The sequence below is a fragment of the Aquarana catesbeiana genome, linkage group LG08, assembly GCF_042186555.1.
Source record: "Aquarana catesbeiana isolate 2022-GZ linkage group LG08, ASM4218655v1, whole genome shotgun sequence".
Taxonomy (NCBI): Eukaryota; Metazoa; Chordata; class Amphibia; order Anura; family Ranidae; genus Aquarana; species Aquarana catesbeiana.
In genome coordinates, this window is record NC_133331.1 from 40,481,708 (window position 1) to 40,501,122 (window position 19,415).

Sequence of the window (19,415 nt, forward strand, 5' to 3'; positions counted from 1 at the left end):
GTAGGTAAAGAGGGTAAATCATCACACAGTGTTGCACAAGATGTTGGTTGTTCACAGTCGGCTGTGTCTAAAACATGGACCAAATACAAACAACATGGTAAGGTAGGTAAAGGCAAGCATACTGGTAGACCAAGGAAGACATCAAAGCGTCAAGACAGAAAACTTAAAGCAATATGCCTTGAAAACAGAAAATGTACAACAAAACAAATGAGGAACAAATGGGAGGAAACTGGAGTCAACATCTGTGACCGAACTGTAAGAAACCGCCTAAAGGAAATGGGATTTACATACAGAAAAGCTAAAAGAAAGCCATCTCTAACACCTAAACACAAAAAAACAAGGTTACAATGGGCTAAGGAAAGGCAATCGTGGACTGTGGATGATTGGATGAAAGTCATATTCAGTGATGAATCTCAAATCTGCATTGGGCAAGGTGATGATGCTGGAACTTTTGTTTGGTGCCGTTCCAATCTGATTTATGCAGACGACTGTCTGAAGAAAACATGCAAATTTCCATAGTCAATTATGATATGGGGCTGCAAGTCAGGTAAAGGCACGGGGGAGATGGCTGTCATTAAATCTTCAATAAATGCACAGGTTTACATTGAAATTTTGGACACTTTTCTTATCCCATCTATTGAAGGATGTTTGGGGATGATGAAATCATTTATCAAGATGATGATAATGCATCTTGCCATAGAGCAAAAACTGTGAAAAAATTCCTTGAAGAAAGACACATAAGGTCAATGTCATGGCCTGCAAACAGTCCGGATCTCAATCCAATTGAAAATCTGTGGTGGAAGTTAAAGAAAATGGTCCATGGCGAGGCTCCAACCTGCAAAGATAAGTTTGGCAACAGCAATCAGAGAAGGCTGAAGCCAGATTGATGAAGAGTCCTGTTTATCACTCATTAAGTCAATGCCTCAGAGACTGCAAGCAGTTATAAAAGCCAGAGGTGGTGCAACAAAGTACTAGTGATGTGTTGGAGTGTTATTTTGTTTGTTTTTCATTATTCCATAATTTTTTCCCCAGAATTGAGTGATTCCGTAATTTATTCCCTGTGCTTGTTCTATAAATCTGTTACTGGCCACCACAATTATTTTTCTTGATTTCTTTTAATGTTTCTTAAAGCCAGAAAGTTGCCATTTGAAATGCCTTTAGTTTTTGGCCATGTCTGTGATCTGCTTTTTTGCTACAACAATAAACAACTGAAGGAACATCCTCAGGGACTGGTGATTCCATAATTTTTGCCAGGGGTTGTATATGTGCAAAATGAGACATTATAGATTAAAGCAATACGTTTTAATATGGTAAACAGGACAATGTGTTGGGGAACTAGAACACAAAGGAGAATGGAGTTTGTGCCACATATACACTTCACAATCCACTCCAATGAACACCACAGTGTGGATTAACCTTGTCAATCAATAATAATTCAGGCTGTATTTGTTTGAAATAAAAATGGACAAAAAAAAAAAAAAAAAAACCTAAAGAATTATGCAGCCTGTGGGGATAGTTTATAGAAAAAAACAGTAGTTGCCTTTAGTAACCAAGCTCCAAGAACAATTTTCCAAGAAGAAACTAGAAAAGAATGTTGTACTTTGGTTGCAAAGTACAGCAGTACTATATAGGCTCTGCACCAATTTATATCAAACCACGACTCTCCTACTTAGAGTGGGGAAAATAATTATTTGATCCCCTGCAGATTTTGTACGTTTGCCCACTTACAAAGAAATGAAGGGTCTCTAAATTTTTATCATAGGTGTATTTTAAATGATAGAGACAGAATATCAACCAAAAATCCTGAAAAAACACGTGATACAAATGTTATAAATTGAGTTGCAGTTCAGTGAGTAAAATAAGTATTTGATCCCCAAGCAAAACATTACTTAGTACTTGGTGGAGAAACTCTTGATGACAAGCACAGGTAAGACGTTTCTTGTAGTTGGTGACCAGGTTTGCACACATCTCAGAAAGGTTTTTGGTCCACTCTTCTTTACTGATCTTCTCTAAATCCTTAAGGTTTCTTGGCTGTCGCTTGGCAACTTGAAGTTTAAGCTACCTCCATAAATTTCCTATAGGTTTAAGGTCTGGAGACTGGCTAGGCCACTCCATAACCTTAATGTGCTTCTTATTGAGCCACTCCTTTATTGCTTTGGCAGTATGTTTTGGGTCATTCTCATGCTGGAAGACCCATCCACGACCCCTCTTTTCAATGTTTTGGCTGAGGGAAGGTGGTTCTCATCCAAGATTTTACAATACATGGCCCCGTCCATTGGCCCCATAATGAGGCAAAGTCAGCCTTTACCGTTAGCGTAGAAACAGCCCCAAAGCATGTTGTTTCCACCTCCATACTTGACTGTAGGGATGGTGCTCTTAGGGTTATAGTCAGCATTTTTCTTCCTCAAACATGGCGAGTCCCCCTCCTCAAGAAGGCACATGTACAGGCCCATCTGAAGTTTGCCAATGAAAATCTAAGTGATTCAGAAAAAGATTAGGAGAAAGTGCTGTGGTCAGATGAGACCAAAATTGAGCTCTTTGGCATTAACTGACTTGCCATGTTTAAAGAAAGAAAACTATGACTATAATCCTAAGAACACCATCCCTACAGTCAAGCACGGAGGTGGAAACATGATGCTTTGGAGGTGTTTCTCCGCTAAAGGTAAAGGCCGACTTTGCCGCATTAAGGGGCCAACTGACGGGCTATATATTGTAAAATCTTGGAAGAGAACCACCTTCCCTCAGCCAGAACACTTAAGATGGGTTGTGGATGGGTCTTCCAGCATGACAATGGCCCAAAACATACAGCCAAGGCAACAAAGGAGTGGCTCAAGAAGAAGCACATTAAGGTCATGGAGGGGCCTAGCCAGTGTTCAGATCTTAATCCTATAGAAAATTTATGGAGGGAGCTGAAACTTCGAGTTGCCAAGCGACAGCCAAGAAACCTTAAGGATTTAGAGAAGATCTGTAAAGAAAAGCAGACAAAAATCCCTCCAGAGATGTGTGCAAACCTGGTCACCAACTACAAGAAACATCTTATCTCTGTGGTTTCCATCAAGGGTTTCTCCATCAAGTACTAAGTCATGTTTTGCTTGAGGATCAAATACTTATTTTACTCACTAAACTGCAACTTAATTTATAGCATTTATATTATGTGTTTTTTCTGGATTTTGGTCTATATTCTGTCTCTATTATTTAAAATACACCTATGATAAAAAAAAATATAGACCCTTCACCTCTGTGGGCAAACTTACAAAATCTGCAGGGGGAGCAAATAATTATTTCCCCACTGTATGTAGAACCATGCATGTCAGGAAATCCTAACCTACTTTACAAAACAACACAATACTTCTCTCCTATCTTGCCTGATTTCTAAATTGTGTCCTTATTTAGGGCAAACCAAAAGCCCAGCTTTAATCCCCCATTCCTAGCACTGAGAGCACAAGAAGAGCCAAAATTTCAGGATATAATGGAGAATGTTACTTGCTCCATGTGACATAGCTGGGCCAATCAGCACTGTCACAAGGGGGAGTCCACAGCCATGTGTAAGCCATGACTCCAGCAACTTAGTTTAAACAAGCCTTTCCTTACCCTCCCGGCAGATGAACAGAGCAGTGGGGGAGCAAAAAAAAAAGGTAAGTGTATGCACCTGTAGAGGTCCGTATTCATGTGAATCTGTTGCTTTGCCCTGCATAAGCAAAGCAGAAATTCACTTTAAGTACATGGCACTCAGTCTGAGTCCTTGAAAGGAAAAAAAAAATTCTGTAAAGTGAAAAATGTTGAAATAATAGCAAAAAAGAAAAGCCTGACAAAACGCATTATGCATAAAGCATCCTGCAATAGACACAATGAATATATCCCATTGAACAGATGTCTTCAGACAGAAAAGGTAAGCTTTGTAGTGTGCAGTGACAGAGAGTTCTAGACACAGGTACAGACAGAAGCAAAATGGATTAGCATTTTCTTCAAGCTGTAGGAGATACAAAGCTCAGTTCCCTTCATCTCTAAATACTTCAATAAAGGAATATGCATACAGAAATACAATGCATTTATCAGCTGGACATAAAAAAACGAAATTCACTGGGCACCTCGTTCTACAGAACTACAGATATTTATTTTATACACTGTCCAGAACTCATACAAAACTTACTTAAGCAGGATTTTGGCTCGTTTGGCACTTGAAAAATTCTCCAGCTGCAAGGATTCTTGGGTGAGAAAAGCAACAGCCAGGTGGAAATAGTTATTCCATAGCTAGAATAGAAAGTAGTAGCAATTACTTATCTCAGTCATGCATTTGCAACTCAACACAAAAGTAATATTTAAAGAGAATCTAGAAGGATTTTGAGTAATTGTATTTTTATTTTAAAATTGCTGATTTATAGCTTTTTTTATTTTAATACAACCTTTAGTTTACTTATATATATATAATAAATGCACGGTGAACCCATGACCCTAGACATTATGCTTTTTATTTTACAGAGAACAAAGCAGACCCTCTTTTCATTAAGGCAGGCCATAGTTGGTGCAAATTTCTTTCCTGTAACCACAGGTTGCAGGAAAGAAATTTGCAGAATTCCCCCATCAACACAGACAGTGCTTACAGGGAAATCCCTCCTGCCAAACAAAAGTCTGCTTCCGATGGGAGGGGGAAGCCTGACGGGAGAAGACAGTTCTTGTTGCTAACGGCTATAGCAGCCACTGGTGATAACTGCAAGTGAATCCGGCGGGCTGGTTGTACCCAAGTTGATCAATTGACTTGATACATTCAGCCTGCCCATTAACGGTTCGAATCTCCTGCTGAACCAGCTTAGATTCAAACCGTCTATGGCCGGCCTAAGTCCTTCTATAAGACCAAAACATTGCAAGGCAGGGGAATGGCGGGGACTTGTAATGTAGTGGTCAGAAATGGGAGCCATATCAGCAGTGGAGGGTGCACAAGAATCCAACATCTGGAAGGTGTAGCTCTACCAGATGGAACAATAGAATCCTTAAGTACAATTTTTATGAAGGCCCATCTGTAGTTTTAGGTGACCAACCAACCACCGCCAAATAACTTCTATTACAATGTTAACATTGTTGTGATTAGTGATATGGGGTTTATAACCTGGACCACAGCATTCAAATTGGAGCAGGGTTGAGTATGTAACATACTGTACAGCTGACAGTGTTGTAGTTTGTATATTGCATACAGTGTTGTCCAAAAAAAAAAAAAAAAAAACGTCAGCGCTAAACCCAGGGGGAATATTTAACCACTTAAGCCCTGAACCATTTGGCTGGAAAAAGACCAGAGCACTTTTTGCGATTCGGCACTGCGTCGCTTTAACTGACAACTGCACGGTTCTGCGACGTGGCTCCCAAACAAAATTGACGTCCTTTTTTTCCCCACAAATAGAGCTTCCTTTTGGTGGTATTTGATCACCTCTGCATTTTTTTTTTTTGCGTTATAAACAAAAAAATAGCGTCAATATTGAAAAATAACGCACTTTTTTTTTACTTTTTGCTATAATAAATATCCCCAAGAAATATATAGAAAAACATTTTTTTTTCCTCAGTTTAGGCCGATACGTATTCTTCTACATATTTTCGGTAAAAAAAAAAAAAAAAAAAAATCGCAATAAGCGTTTATTGATTGGTTTGCACAAAAGTTATAGTGTCTACAAAATAGGGGACATTTTATGGCATTTTTATTAATAATTTTTTTTCACTGGTGGCGATCAGCGATTTTTATCATGATTGCGACGTTATGGCGGACAGATCCGACACTTTTGGCGCGATTTTGGGACCATTCACATTTATACAGTGATCAGTGCGATTAAAAATGCATTGATTACTGTGTAAATGTGACTGGCAGTGAAGGGGTTAATCACTAAGGGGCAGTGAAGGGGTTAAGTGTGTCCTAGGGAGTGATTTTAACTGTAGGGGGGCGTGTCTATGTGTGACACGACACTGATCGCCACTTCCAATTATAGGGAGCTGTGATCAATGTCCTGTCACTAGGCAGAACGGAGAAATGCTTGCTTACATCAGCATTTCCCCGTTCTTCCTCTCCGTGAGATGATCGCAGGTATCCCCGCGGACATCGAGTCTACGGGACCTGCGGTCGCACTCACGGAGCTCGCGGCGGCGGGGCGCGCGCAAACCGCTTCTTAAAAGGCAACGTACAGGTACGTTAATATGCCTGTACGTGCCCTCCTGCCGACGTAAAATGGCGTGAGCCGGTCGGCAAGTGTTTAATCACGCTTCTTTTCACAATGCTCATCACTGACCGGGAAGTCCTCCAAACTGCAAAAAAACATACTGGAGGGCCAACCACCTTGTGCATGACCATTAATATGTTCTATTAAATCCAACAAAAAGCATCAAGCAAAACTGATCTGCTCCAGTCAGAACACAACAAAACTCCTCCTAGGAACAAATGGTTGGATGGATGATGGTTTTCAACGGTCAAGAGCTCTGAGGAAAAGGGCTTTCTCCCCGAAAAACATGTCAGCCATCCAACCATTTGTTCCTAGGATGAGTTTTGATGTGTTCCGACTGGAGCAGATCAGTTTTGCTTCATGTTTTTTATCAGCTTGTGAGTATCCATTTGTCTTTGTGGATTCAATAAAACATATTAATGGGAATGCATGAGGTGGTTGCGCCCTCCTGTATTTTTTTTTGTATATGGCATACAGCACCGTATATCGAAAGGTCACATCACAATACACCCAGCACATGCAGGGCCAGATAAGTACTTTCTATTGTGTGGTTGCTGCAGCGGGCTCAGTACTGCCAATTAACTGTGCATTCTGGCTTTGCACAACTAGCCACTATATATTTAAAGGTCCTCAACTGACTATAAACCACCCCTTCTTCATATGGCATGCTTGGCCATGGCCTAAGTGGCCTAATGGCAAATCTGGACCCAAGCACATTATTGGAACATCATATTTTGTTATCTGCAGGCCCGTTCCTGACCCTCCCAATCCTAGACCTGTTTACACCAACTCTGTACCACCCACACTTGCTAAAACTATGGTGCAGCTCTACATAGAAACTAATCGGCTTCTTTTTTTCAAAGTATAATTGAACAAGCTGAAGTTAGAAGTTGATTGGCTATCATGCACAGCTGCACCAGATTTTGCACTCTCCAGTTTTAGTAAACCAACCCCTTTGTCTGATTGCCATTGTTTTTCCCTGATAAGCCAGTACGGGTGGCAATACATATGTTTTTATGATCTAGCTCTAACATTTCCTAGTAACACTTGATGTGTTTGCATTAATAAAGGAATATTAACAGTATAAGGCTGCTTTAAGTAGATTGAATTCAGCATCTACAGGCTAGACTGGATTATATTCTTTCAGATCAGCACAACAGGAAAGAACTATTAGTTAAATGGCTCCCTGATGTACACTATGATCTTTATTTTTTTTTTACTAAGCATGCAAGTGAAGTAGTCATAAGAGTTGAAATCTTTTGCTTGCCAGGCAACTGCTCTTTATAAACCATCTGTGTTCTTAGCAGTTCTGTTTCCTGCAACCTTTGCATATGTCCAGCATTAGACATTAAATGGCTGCATTATTGTGCACTTCTGTACAGCGGAGGAAAATACTTAGCACTACTTAGGCCTCTCTTTTTAAACTGTAGTACAGCATGTAGCCTTTTATAACATCAGATGTTTTTCAAGTTTGCATTTTATATTATCAAAAGTATTACAAAATGTCTGTGTGTCTATTGCTAGTAAATTACTGGGATGCTTCATCTCCTTTAAGAGAACCTGTCATGAAGTAATACAAGAGCTACTAGTGCCGACTTGTTTTTGAAAGTCTAAAATCCAGCAATCCGATGCTGCTCAAGGCTCCTTACAGCTGCATGCACACACACACACACACACACATACATACATACATATATATATATATATATATACACATATACATAAATGGCCTATTAGGAGCCTTAAAAAGCATTGCACCCACTATCAGCAGATCATGGGTGTAGTGCAAGGCTCCTGCAGACTGCAGTCTGTGTAGCTGTCTGCCTGTGCCTCTGATACGGGCAGGCAGTTACTAAATGACAGGAAGCTCAATGAACTTCCTAAAGCGCTCATCAGTGCCCTGGTAGTTCATTGAGAACTAAGAAATGTCAGCTGCTAAGGCTGTCAGTACATGTTGATCATTAATTCACAAATCTCTGTGAATGAATGACGCGCTCGTATGTGCGGAGCACTCACTCTTTTTGAATTGTGACAGCGGGTGTGGAGAGAAGATCCCCAGCCCACTGTCACAAAGAAGGGGGGGGGGGCGGGGGAAGAGCAAGCAGATGCTGAACATGTTACAGGTTACACCCTAAATATGGATGTAACCCATAACATCTTCAGAAAGGTGAAGTTATCCTTTAAAGCTTAACACCTGGATCAGCAAATATTGTCTAAACACATGTGTATTCTTGAGTAAGATGAAACTTTGCCTTTGTGAGAGGTTTACTGTAATACAGACAGATCACTGCTGATGGCCTACCTTTCCATTAAGTATAGTTGCCTATAAACACCCCTCTTCTCTGCTCAGAGACCTCACTCTAACTGCTGTAACACAGATATGGGGGAGCATGTGACTTTGCTCATAGGACAGTGCTAGGGCTTAGGTGGCCAACAGCCAAAACCAGAGTTTACTCACAGCGGCCTCCTGCAGCTTGGGATGTGACATAGTAACATGGATATGTGAGCATATTTTGCTTAGGGAACAATGGGCGAGTGATAGTATCTCTCAAAAAAGTTAATAAATGTCAGTTTCTCCTAATATTGTACTTATGAAATAGAATTCCCCTTACCTGCAGCTCAAAGTTTGTTTGATCCAAAAACATCTTGTTTAGCATGTCGGCATACTGATTAATAGCTCTTAAGAACACTCTGCAAAATCAAGGGGAAAGAGCACAATTACCCACATTCTGCAATATCATCAGTTGTACATTTTAATAGCAAAGAAAACAAGAAATTAATGGTATAAGTTATCTGTCAAAAAATACTGAACGCTGGCCCTGTGCTCTAGGAGGTCTCTAATGGAGGGCGAGTAAATGCCCACAGGGCACAAATAGGGAAAATAGACTGTAAGCTGCTATGGGCATCAATGACTGATGTGAATTCTTCTAAAGTTCTCCAGAATATTGTGGCATGCTATAAAAAGGAAGCACTTTTAACAGAAATTTCCAGGCTTGTTCAGCTCCTTTCCTTTATGCACACTGATCTTCCCTTTATCAGCTATAAAGCCACCTCAAAATTCTGACTGGTATCTGTGACCATGCAACAGATTACCAGAGGAACTTGATATTCATAGATTTTTACACTGCAGCTATAAGTATAATGTATACAAAGAATACTGTACACTCAAAATAAACTCCCGTGGGTTAGGTGCTTGGTGAAACAAGCGCATGACCTATGTCTATTATTACCTGTTGATCTAGCCAGAAATGTAGTGTTCTTATCACTTCCTCTGAGCTGAACTGGAATCATAAAACAATATTATCTTCCTTTTGTAAACGACTAATCTACGGTTCCCCCACGTAATGAAGATGAACAAATACAAACAGGTATGGGATACAGTGGAGGAGTGAGCATAGCCACCCAGGGACAGGAGTACCCGGTGAAAATACTTGGTAAGATATAATACAGTTTGTTATGGGGATTAAATTAGACATGTGCAATCGTTATCGGCCGAATTTTGGGGATTTTCGTGTTAGTTTTAACAAATCGATAACAAACGTGCAGAATCCGAAAGACTCTAAATAAAAGAATGCTTTATTTTCGTACCCATTATATTTTCGTATAGTTGCGACAACAGTTTGATATAGACAGATAGAAGATTTGACATGACGGTGACAATAGCGATCTGTGTCTATCGAACCTGCGGTCGAAATTGCCCAACCTAACTCTACAAGTCCAAGATTCTTCGACATAGAGAGAAAAGATTCAACATTATAGTGACAATAGTAAAAGAGCTGTTAGTGGTCGCTGCTTCGACATGAAGATTCGACAAAGCAGCTAAAAACACATTATAGCCGCGAGCGGACATTTGCGGTCAAATGCTTCACCCATAGGCTAGAACACCCCCCCCCCCCCACCAAGGTTTTGGGTTCACATCAGGACAGGAATACAGGAGAAATCTTCCAATGATTCTGGTGACTCTGGAGTCACAGCAGGATTCCCTCACTTTGGTAGGGATTTCCTCTCACTTCCTGTTTTGGCTATGAAACAGGAAATGAGGGAGAAATTTCCCCAATAGGACACAGATCGCAAAAAAAAAAAAAAAAAAAAAAAAAAAACTGACAGAGGTCGTGTACTTTATCCAAATTGAAAAAAAAAAAAAAGTTTTTCCTTTAGTAACACTTTAGATGACAGCAGTAAACCAGTTACAACAGAAAGATCAGAACATATCCAGCCCTACAGAAATGTTAAATAACGCCTAAAGGTTATTTCAGTTATGAATGGATGCTGGTAGGCTTGGTCTTTCAATAGCAAGAATGCTTTTCTGATGTTCCAATCCCTGCCACCACCCTACAATGAAGGCTCATGCCTGCTACTTTGTTCTGTAAAAAAGCAATATAAAAAGGACACCATCCAAGCAAAAGTAAGACATGTTTTAATTGATGCTTTAGGTAGCTGTATCTAGATATTCCAGCACAAATATCACATCACTGCATTCCGAGACTTAAGAGTGAACTTTTAAAGAAAGCTTACTATTTCCTACATCCAGGAAAATCAAACAATTGTGCAAATATAACCTTTTGCTTTTTTATTTGCTTTTGTGGTCCCCAAGAAATCCTCAATGCCCTGTAATTCCCAGACAGGCTTCATCAAATGCAAAAGAAAGTATCAATAGAGTATCCCGGGCATTGTTCTATATGTACATATTTAACCCCCATCACTACTACCAACTTCCAGATGAGATGAGCAAGAACAGCAGAGAAATGCTGGGAATGAGCTCTTCCTTATAATAAAAATTGTTGGCTGCTCAACTCTCCCTACAACCCCTTATAAATATTAATTTGTTTTTAACTGTTAAAGAACAAGCCACTGCTGGTTCTAGGGTTAAAATTTCCAGAAATGACTGCATTAAAATGCAAGATGTGGCAAAAACACAGATCAGGTATTCAGAACATTTTGTTTCTCACAAAGGTGCAGTTATACTTCACTGGGTAATCCATCTGTTAAAAAGGTACACCATATCTTCTTCAGTGGTTCAAATACAGAATACAAGCATGCAGTTTTTAAAAGAAGGCTCATTACATTTGGTCACGGCTGTCAGTCACTCTGGCACTCTATGAGCCATTCCACTGTATTCACCAGTCTGTCTCTGGCACAGGTGATAGCAAGCGAAGAATATAATCAATACCCATAATTATTTCAGTCCACGGAACGAAATAATGAAAAAGATAACAACTATCATGAAGTCACAAGACTATTAGCTTCTTTAATTACCAAAAATCACAGATATTAGGCTGATCCACTACGTGCTTTCCCTGTTTTACGTTGAAAAACTGATGATATAGACCAGGTGCGTTAAGCGGATGACACTGTGTATCATATGGCAGTTTACATGACTGGAGTGCGGGTGTGTAAATGAAAAAATGTGCTCCATTGACGATTGTGGTGCGATTTCATGCTTTAATAAAACTTGCTGCAATTCAAAGATTAGTTGGTGTTCGATCATTTTCTACAATATCTAAAAGAGAACTAGAGAGGAGATAAGTCTGGTCCTTCATGCAGCAGTGGGTTCTGGGTTAAGTCCATAATTGCTAAGGTATGCATGCAAGCGAATGGTTTTCCACACCATCCAAATCACAATGAAATCTGCAAGGATTGTAGAACCAGGAAACTTAAAGGGATATTAAAGTCTCATTTTTTTTTGTTAAAAATAACAAACATGTTACACTTACCTGCCCTGTGCAGTGGATTTGCACAGAGCAGCCAATACCCTCCTCTTCTCGGGTCCCTTTTTGGCGCTCCTGGCCCCTCCTTGTTGAGCGCCCCCACAGCAAGCAGCTTGCTGTAGGGGCACACAAGCCGAGTCACAGCTCCCTGTGTCCAGTCAGAAATGGAGCCATGCATCCTCTCTCTCCTCATTGGCAGGCTAACTTTGATTGACAGCAGCAGGAGCCAATGGCGCTGCTGTCTCAGCCAATGAGGGGGGGAGTTCCAGGCAGCTGAGACACTCCTGCATAATCGCACAATCTAGATGGTGCTCAGGTAAGTATTAGGGGGGCTGAGGGGGCTGCTGCACATGGAAGACTTGTTCTCTTAATGCATAGAATGCAATAAGATAAAAAAACCTTCTGCCTTTACAACCATTTTAAGTTTTAATATTGCTTTAATATAAAAAGGGACTGCACAATCACATCTGCCCTTTGTGGGCCTGAGGAAGGGCAAATGTGGCTGTTAGAAATCATTGTGGCGCTATGATCTTTGAGGACTTTGCAAGTAGCAGCACGGTCTGGCAGCCAGTGAACACACAGAATCCAAGATAGACAAGAGCAATATATTGAAGAAAGGTTCAACACAATACAACTGGGCCCCGCAGGTAGGTATGTCTGTTCAGAGCAACCTGCAAACTGTAATAGCGGTCTGTAGACTTGAAAGATGCTGATAGTGCCTGCAACAAGGAGCGAAATGCAGTCTGACCAGTCCACACCCAAAGGGGAGGATTCCTGAAGCAAGGTAGACTTAGACCCTGCACTGTCCTTCCTCCTCCAGAGCCTTTCTCTATCTCTTAGCACTGTCCCTTCACTAGCCACTCGCATAAAGCACGCCAAACCTGAGAGCCGGAGTTTTAAATAGATTCTGCCTGACCCAAGATGGTCGCCAATGTCATGTGGGGTGCCAGCGCCCAATCGGACAGCTTTTTCCCTGTGACAGAGGAAATCATAGAAGAACCAAGTTCCTCACAATTTCCTTCCCCTTCTACATTGCCACTTTGGTCGAGCACCACCTACAGTGGAGAATACAGATTTCACCTGCCTACACTTTATAACTAAAACACCTAATTTAAAGGATGGCAAGTTACATCAAGCACAGTTTTAATCAAGACTACTCAAGATGATGTATTGCATAGTGCCACAGAGAAGCAGGAAGTAGTAAACTACATTGGTTACATCTCGAAGGTGGACAAAAATAAAAATCTATAAAAAGCTATTTCAAAGTTGTACAACAAATGTATTTTGGAATGTGAACTATATGCGTAATAAATAACTGGAAATTAAGAAAAATCTAGTGACATTCTGGCCTGCAGCTGGACCAATGCAATGTGTACAAATATTGCAGCTCTGCATATGCCAGGCATTCACAAATGGGATCCAGATGGTCTGTGCAGAGCAGAAACGAATTACAGCGAAAATTGAATGTTTTACTTGCTATTCAAATGACTTAAGTATTGATCTACATTTAAAAAAAGCAGCATTATTCCAGTAAAGTCTAATTAATACCATTAATCTGGAGGCCAGACTTGTATCTCTGCATAGTGGCCTGTCAGTGTCGTGTTGGTGACAACAGCAGGCTTCCTTTACATTAGTGATGATAAAGTAAGCAATAACACTGCTCTGATACTGTATTAACGAGATCTTACATTACCAAAAGGGAGCAGATTTTACTGGTGGAATTAGCTCGGCCCTCAGGTCTCTTGGTCTATGTTGTCTAGATATGGCTTCATTTCCCAGGAGAACCATTGGATATGAACATTAAATTCAGCACAACCATTAGGATAAGGTATTATATAAACATTTTTTTTAAATAAAATTGACAGAATTGCTATTGCCGACTTGTTTTTGAAGGTGCAAGGCCTGGGACTGTCATCTTGATTCTAGCTTTACTACTTGAGTCAATAAACTGGAAGCATGTGTTTAGTCGGAGTCCTAATTTGTGAAAGCTTGTACACCTTTAAAAACACAAGTCAACAGCTGAAGCTTCCATATTTCTACTCTGTTCCCTTTTTTTTTTTTTTTTTTTTTCCCAACAAAGTTTTTTATTGTGAATCAGAATACATACAAGTCATAACATTTGCACGTATTTATACATGTATACATTGCAATGTAATTGTACGTGATATAAAGATGGTTACATACATGAATGGTCTGTAGTACATTTCTTCTGATGTTCTCTATTGATATTATCGTTTAATATAGGGTATAATTATAGTATTTTCATTGAGGAGAGGTATTTCTCCAGTACATAGAAATTTATATTGGTCATGAGCAAGTTTCCGAGTCCTGTAGCCATCGATCCCATATTCTATTGTGTTTGTCTGGGCATCCTCTATTTATGTATATCACCCGTTTATATGGGAGTGTCCCATTTACCTCTGCTTTCCATTCTTTAATCTCGGGTGGTAAGGGACGCATCCATTTCCTAGCTATTATCTTTCTGCATGAGAACAGGGTCTCCTGCAGAAATACCTTGGTGTATTTTTCCATTGGGCTTGGGAACACACCCAACAGGCATTGTTTGGGGTCCAGTGTCACAGGTGAACCCATGTTGTCATGAAGAAAGGTTACTATCTGCTTCCATAGGCCCTGTATCTGAGGGCATGACCAGAGGAGATGGTAGAACGAACTCTCTGTGGACTTACACATTGGACACACTGCTGGACAGTTGTGTTTGTATCTGGCTATCCTATGCGGGGTTAGGTATGTACGGTGTATTATATTTAATTGTGTCAACCTGTCTGACAGTTTGGGAGATACCTCTTTACATGTGTCCAGTGCTTCTTCCCATTCCTCATTTTCTAGGTTACCCAGATCCCTTTCCCAGCGGGATTTGAGGCCGTATATTATTTTTGTGGCTATTGGGGTAGTGAGCATGTTGTAGAAACAGGATATTAATTTTTTTGGGTCTGTGTCTTTTATGATTGCTATTAGAGGATTGGGGGCTGACTGTGGTGGGGGTTGCGGAAATTGTGCCTGTATTGCATGTCTCAATTGGAGGAATCTGAATACCATGTTGTTGGCTAGATGGAATTCCTCTTTAAGGGTGTCAAAGTTTTTAAGGGTTCCGTTTGACCAGACATGGTGTAAGTAGAGTATACCCCTCTCCAACCAAGGTCTCGGGTCATGAATATTATGGAGCTCTGGTAGGTCTCTGTTGCACCATAAGGGAGTGAAGTCGTTGTGTCTGGGTATATTGAGTTTGTTGTTTGCGAGTTCCCAGATGCGTCTATATTGATACAACAGGGATGTTTTGTGTGTGTTACCTTCGTTGGTCTTAGTGCCCACAGTGATAGCATATATGGAATCTGAGGTTTCTTGGGCCCATTGTGGGCAGATTAGCATCCGGAATCTTTCACTGTCCACCTTATCTATATGGTAAAGTTGGGAGAGTTGGGACGCAATATAGTAGTAATTAAGGTCCGGAAGTGCTGTACCCCCCATGTCTGTTGGGTTTTTGAGGGTTTGCCATGCAATCTTGTGTCTATTTTTTCCCCACACAAAGGGCTTGAGAAGGGACTCCATTATTTTAAAGTGTTTTAGAGGTATGTATGTTGGGGTGTGCCAGAGTATATATAATATTTTAGGGAGTAATATCATTTTTATAAGGTTAATGCGACCCCACACTCCTAGGGGTAGTCTAGTCCACGATTGTGTTTTAGTTTTAATAAGGGAATATAATGGTTTAATGTTTAGTGTTATGTAGTCTGCTGGATTTTTGGAGGTATTTATTCCTAAGTATTTAATTGTGTCTACTCTTTGTAATGGTAGGGTGGCTTGGAATTCCGTGGGTGGGAAAGTGTCTATTGGTAAAACTTGGGATTTCCCCCAATTTATTTTGAGGCCCGAGAATTTCCCGAAACGTTCAATTGTCTGGAGAGCCCGGTGGAGGGAAGGACCTGGGTCCGCCAGATATAGTAGTGTGTCATCAGCGTACATGCTGATTTTTTCTGTGAGGGTTCCGGTTTTTAATCCTATGATCTCTGGGTCTGTCCGGATAGAAACAGCCAGTGGTTCCGCAGCCAGAGCGTACAGCAGTGGGGACAATGGGCAGCCCTGTCTCGTGCCTCTGTGGAGGTCGAACTTCTGAGACGGCCATCCATTTGCCACCACCCTGGCCGTGGGGTTCTGGTACAGTAATTGTACCCATTGAATAAAGTTTGGACCAAAACCATATCGTTCAAGACAGCACCAGAGGTATCCCCACTCAACCGAGTCGAAAGCCTTGGCAGTATCAAGGGTGACTATCACCCTTGTGCCCACATTCTCATGTGTGGCCTGCAGGTTTATAAATAATTTCCGTAGGTTAAAGGAAGTGTTACGTCCCGGCATAAAACCAGCCTGGTCAGCATGTATAAGGTTGAGTATCGCTTGATTGAGTCTCATGGCTAGAATTTTGGCCAGAATCTTAATATCAGCCTGTAGTAATGAGATAGGGCGGTAGGATTCCAGGTGACCCAAGTCCTTGCCCGGTTTAGGCATCAAGACAATTGTGGCCTCACCCATAGAGGGTGGGAGGGTGAATTGTTGAAACATGACATTATAAAGGGTAAGCAGTTTGGGGGTGATTATTTCATTGTAATGTGAGTAAAATTCTATGGGTAACCCATCTGAGCCAGGGGATTTAGATTTGGCGAAACTTGCAATTGCGGCGTCTATTTCTTCTTTAGTGAGAGGGGCCTCTAGAAGTTCCCTTTGTTCAGGCGTAAGTTGCGGGAATGTTACTCCTTCCAGAAAGGAGATCATATCATCTGGTCCCTCCTGGGTCCTAGAATTGTATAAGTCCTCAAAGAACTCCCTAAATTTGGATGACACAACAGGAGGATCTGTGATTTTTTGCCCCTCTGGGCTATGCAGTGCAATTACCACTGGGGGTTTGTCCTCATTCCGAGCTAGAAACGCCAGAAGTTTTCCAGCTCTCTCACCCTGCTCAAAATATTTCTGTTTGGCAAAAAATAATTTCTGTCTTGCTTTTTCGTATTGGAGTTGGTTCATGATCCTGGATTGTAATTTTAAGTGGGAGGCATTAGCTTGGGATGGGTCATTTTGATATATGTGTTCTATGCGTGAGAATTCAGTCTCCGCCCTCTCATATATATCTGATGAGTTTGCTTTGATCTTGTTGATGCGAGTTATTAAGGTAGCCCTGGCGTGTTTTAAAAGTTTCCCATACTATCGGAAAAGAGGCAGTGCTTGTGTTTTCCAGAAAGAAGGTCTCCCATTCGGCCGACAAGTCGTCATCCTCTGGCAACAATGTCAGCCAGAACGGATTAAGGCGCCATGAAATTGGTGGTTTATCTATATGGAAGGTGAGGGTGATCCAATATGGAGCGTGATCCGAGAGCAGTCTAGGACCAAACTCTGTCTCAAGGAGACGTGCTAACAGATTTTGGGATATAAAAATAAAGTCAATTCTTGACATGGTATTGTGTGTTGCTGAGAAGCAGGAGTATTTACGCGTGTGCGGGTGTTTATGCCTCCAGGTGTCCATCAAGTGAAAAGGTGAGAAAAGCCTGGCAAGTTTAGTATCTCTGGGGGGGTTTGTAGCAGGTGAAGTTGGTCTCAGTCTGTCCAGCTCCTCATTGAGTGTACTATTGAAATCTCCCATCCATATTGTCTGAGCTGTTGGGTATTTTGCTATAAAGGAGATTCCCTCTAGTAGTATGGAAGTGGAAAATGGGGGAGGGACATAGACAGCTAAGATCAAAAAGGGTTCCCCGTGTAATTTAGTGGATATAAATATAAATCTACCTTGTGGGTCAGTGTGTAGCTCACATAATTCAAAGTGCACTGTTTTTGCGATAAGTACCGAGACACCTCTCGAGTGTGATGTATGGGTTGAGTGGAATGCCCAACCCACCCACGGGCGACGCAGTGTCATCTGAAGTCTACCCTCAATGTGGGTCTCCACCAGGGTCACCACATCCGCTCTTTGTTTTTTAATAAATGTAAGGGCTGCCGCCCGTTTAATTTTATCACGTAATCCCCTCACGTTCCATGTAAGGAACTTCAGTGATATTTTAGGCATTGTTGTTTGTGCTTATATTTTAGTATGTTAATGTAGCTTTTAGCCCCATTGTAGCGGGACGATGTAGGAAGGTTAAACAGCAGGGATGTGTGATATACCATATTATATTTGTCCAGTAAGCACCCGATGGGACCGGGACGCGCTGGTGTTGTGGACGTAGCAGTTAAAGTGTGCACGTTTAAGCCTAGTTTTTCAGCTTCCCTTTTCCGCTCCCCCCTCCCAGCAACCTCCCCCATCCAGTCAGTGCCAGCCTGTATCAGTAACAGATTTTTCTTTATGTTTTTGCATCTAATAGCGTGATAAAAGAAGAGATAATAAAAGGGCAATAAATAAAATGAGACGGATTTCTGTGCACCCAGCCTGAGGCTCCCTTTCCTTAGAAGAAACAGAACAGAAAGTGTCGGATTTCCAATATATCTGCCGTATAACATGCTATGGGTAACGACTGAGCACCAGTTAAACGTGGGATATAGCACTGTCACACACAGGTTAACCGGAGCACGTGCAGTTGGATCTGGCTTTTTAGTTTCCCCCTCCTCCCCCCCTGATACGTATTCTCTCCAATTGGTCTCGGTGTGTATGCATGACAATGCTTTCCCCACAAACCTAGACTTGACACTATATTGAAGGGTAACATATTTATATAGGAACGGGAGTTGTAATAGAATATGCTTTTGTGATCTCAATCTATACCCTACTTTCCTTAATTGGAGAAAAACAGAAATGATTATATTCTTTCTGGTTGTGTGATGTAACTCACTATATGCAACATCTGAACACCAGTGAAACAAAAGGTATGTCAGCACCATACGCTTAAACATTAAAACACTTACATTGAAATTTAACTTGTAGGTTTCCCCTCCCCCCTCCCCCCTCCCTGCTTTGCATCTTCCCCAACTGATGCTAGCATTCACCCATAACAAAACTTTCTGTATAGTCTCGGCCCTGACGGCATATTGAGAAAAAAAATAATGAAAGTAAAGTACTTGAAGTAGGATGGTTGTCTGTGCCCCTCCAAACTTCTCTTTCCATGGAAGAAAAAACACAGAGAGGACTAGCCTCTCTTCACTCAGGTGTGTAGTCGGAGTTTGCACATTATCAAGATTGGTGTTGTGGTATTTTCTTCTTGGGCCGCCAGGTTCAGACTTGTATGGGGGCTGAGTACGCTGCACTCTGCTTGTGGACTGTAGGACCACAGTAGTCCAGAGCTCCATTGAGATGTAAAAAGTAATGTGTGTAGTTCGATCATTTAGGGATTTGTCCCAGAAAAGTTCCAGCATTGTGTAACAGAAATGTTCCGCAGAATACAAACTGGATTTAAGCCCACAAGAGGGGAGTATATGTAGATATTTGTGTAGGCACTGTGTCCCTCTACCCCTTGGGCTATTCTTCACAACGGTAACAACTGGCGAAGTAAATAGGGGTGGGTGTTCAGTGGAG

At 41.2% G+C, this 19,415-nt stretch overlaps 1 protein-coding gene across 1 annotated transcript in view; it reads right to left on the reverse strand.

The window, feature by feature from the left end:
* Window positions 1-19,415, reverse strand: part of DOCK1 (dedicator of cytokinesis 1) — a gene marked incomplete in the record, with an annotated part of 633,434 nt that overhangs the window by 150,686 nt on the left and 463,333 nt on the right. The window contains 2 exon segments of the mRNA XM_073595735.1: window positions 4,151-4,251; window positions 8,810-8,888. Of these exon segments, the coding sequence (XP_073451836.1) occupies window positions 4,151-4,251; window positions 8,810-8,888 (180 nt within the window).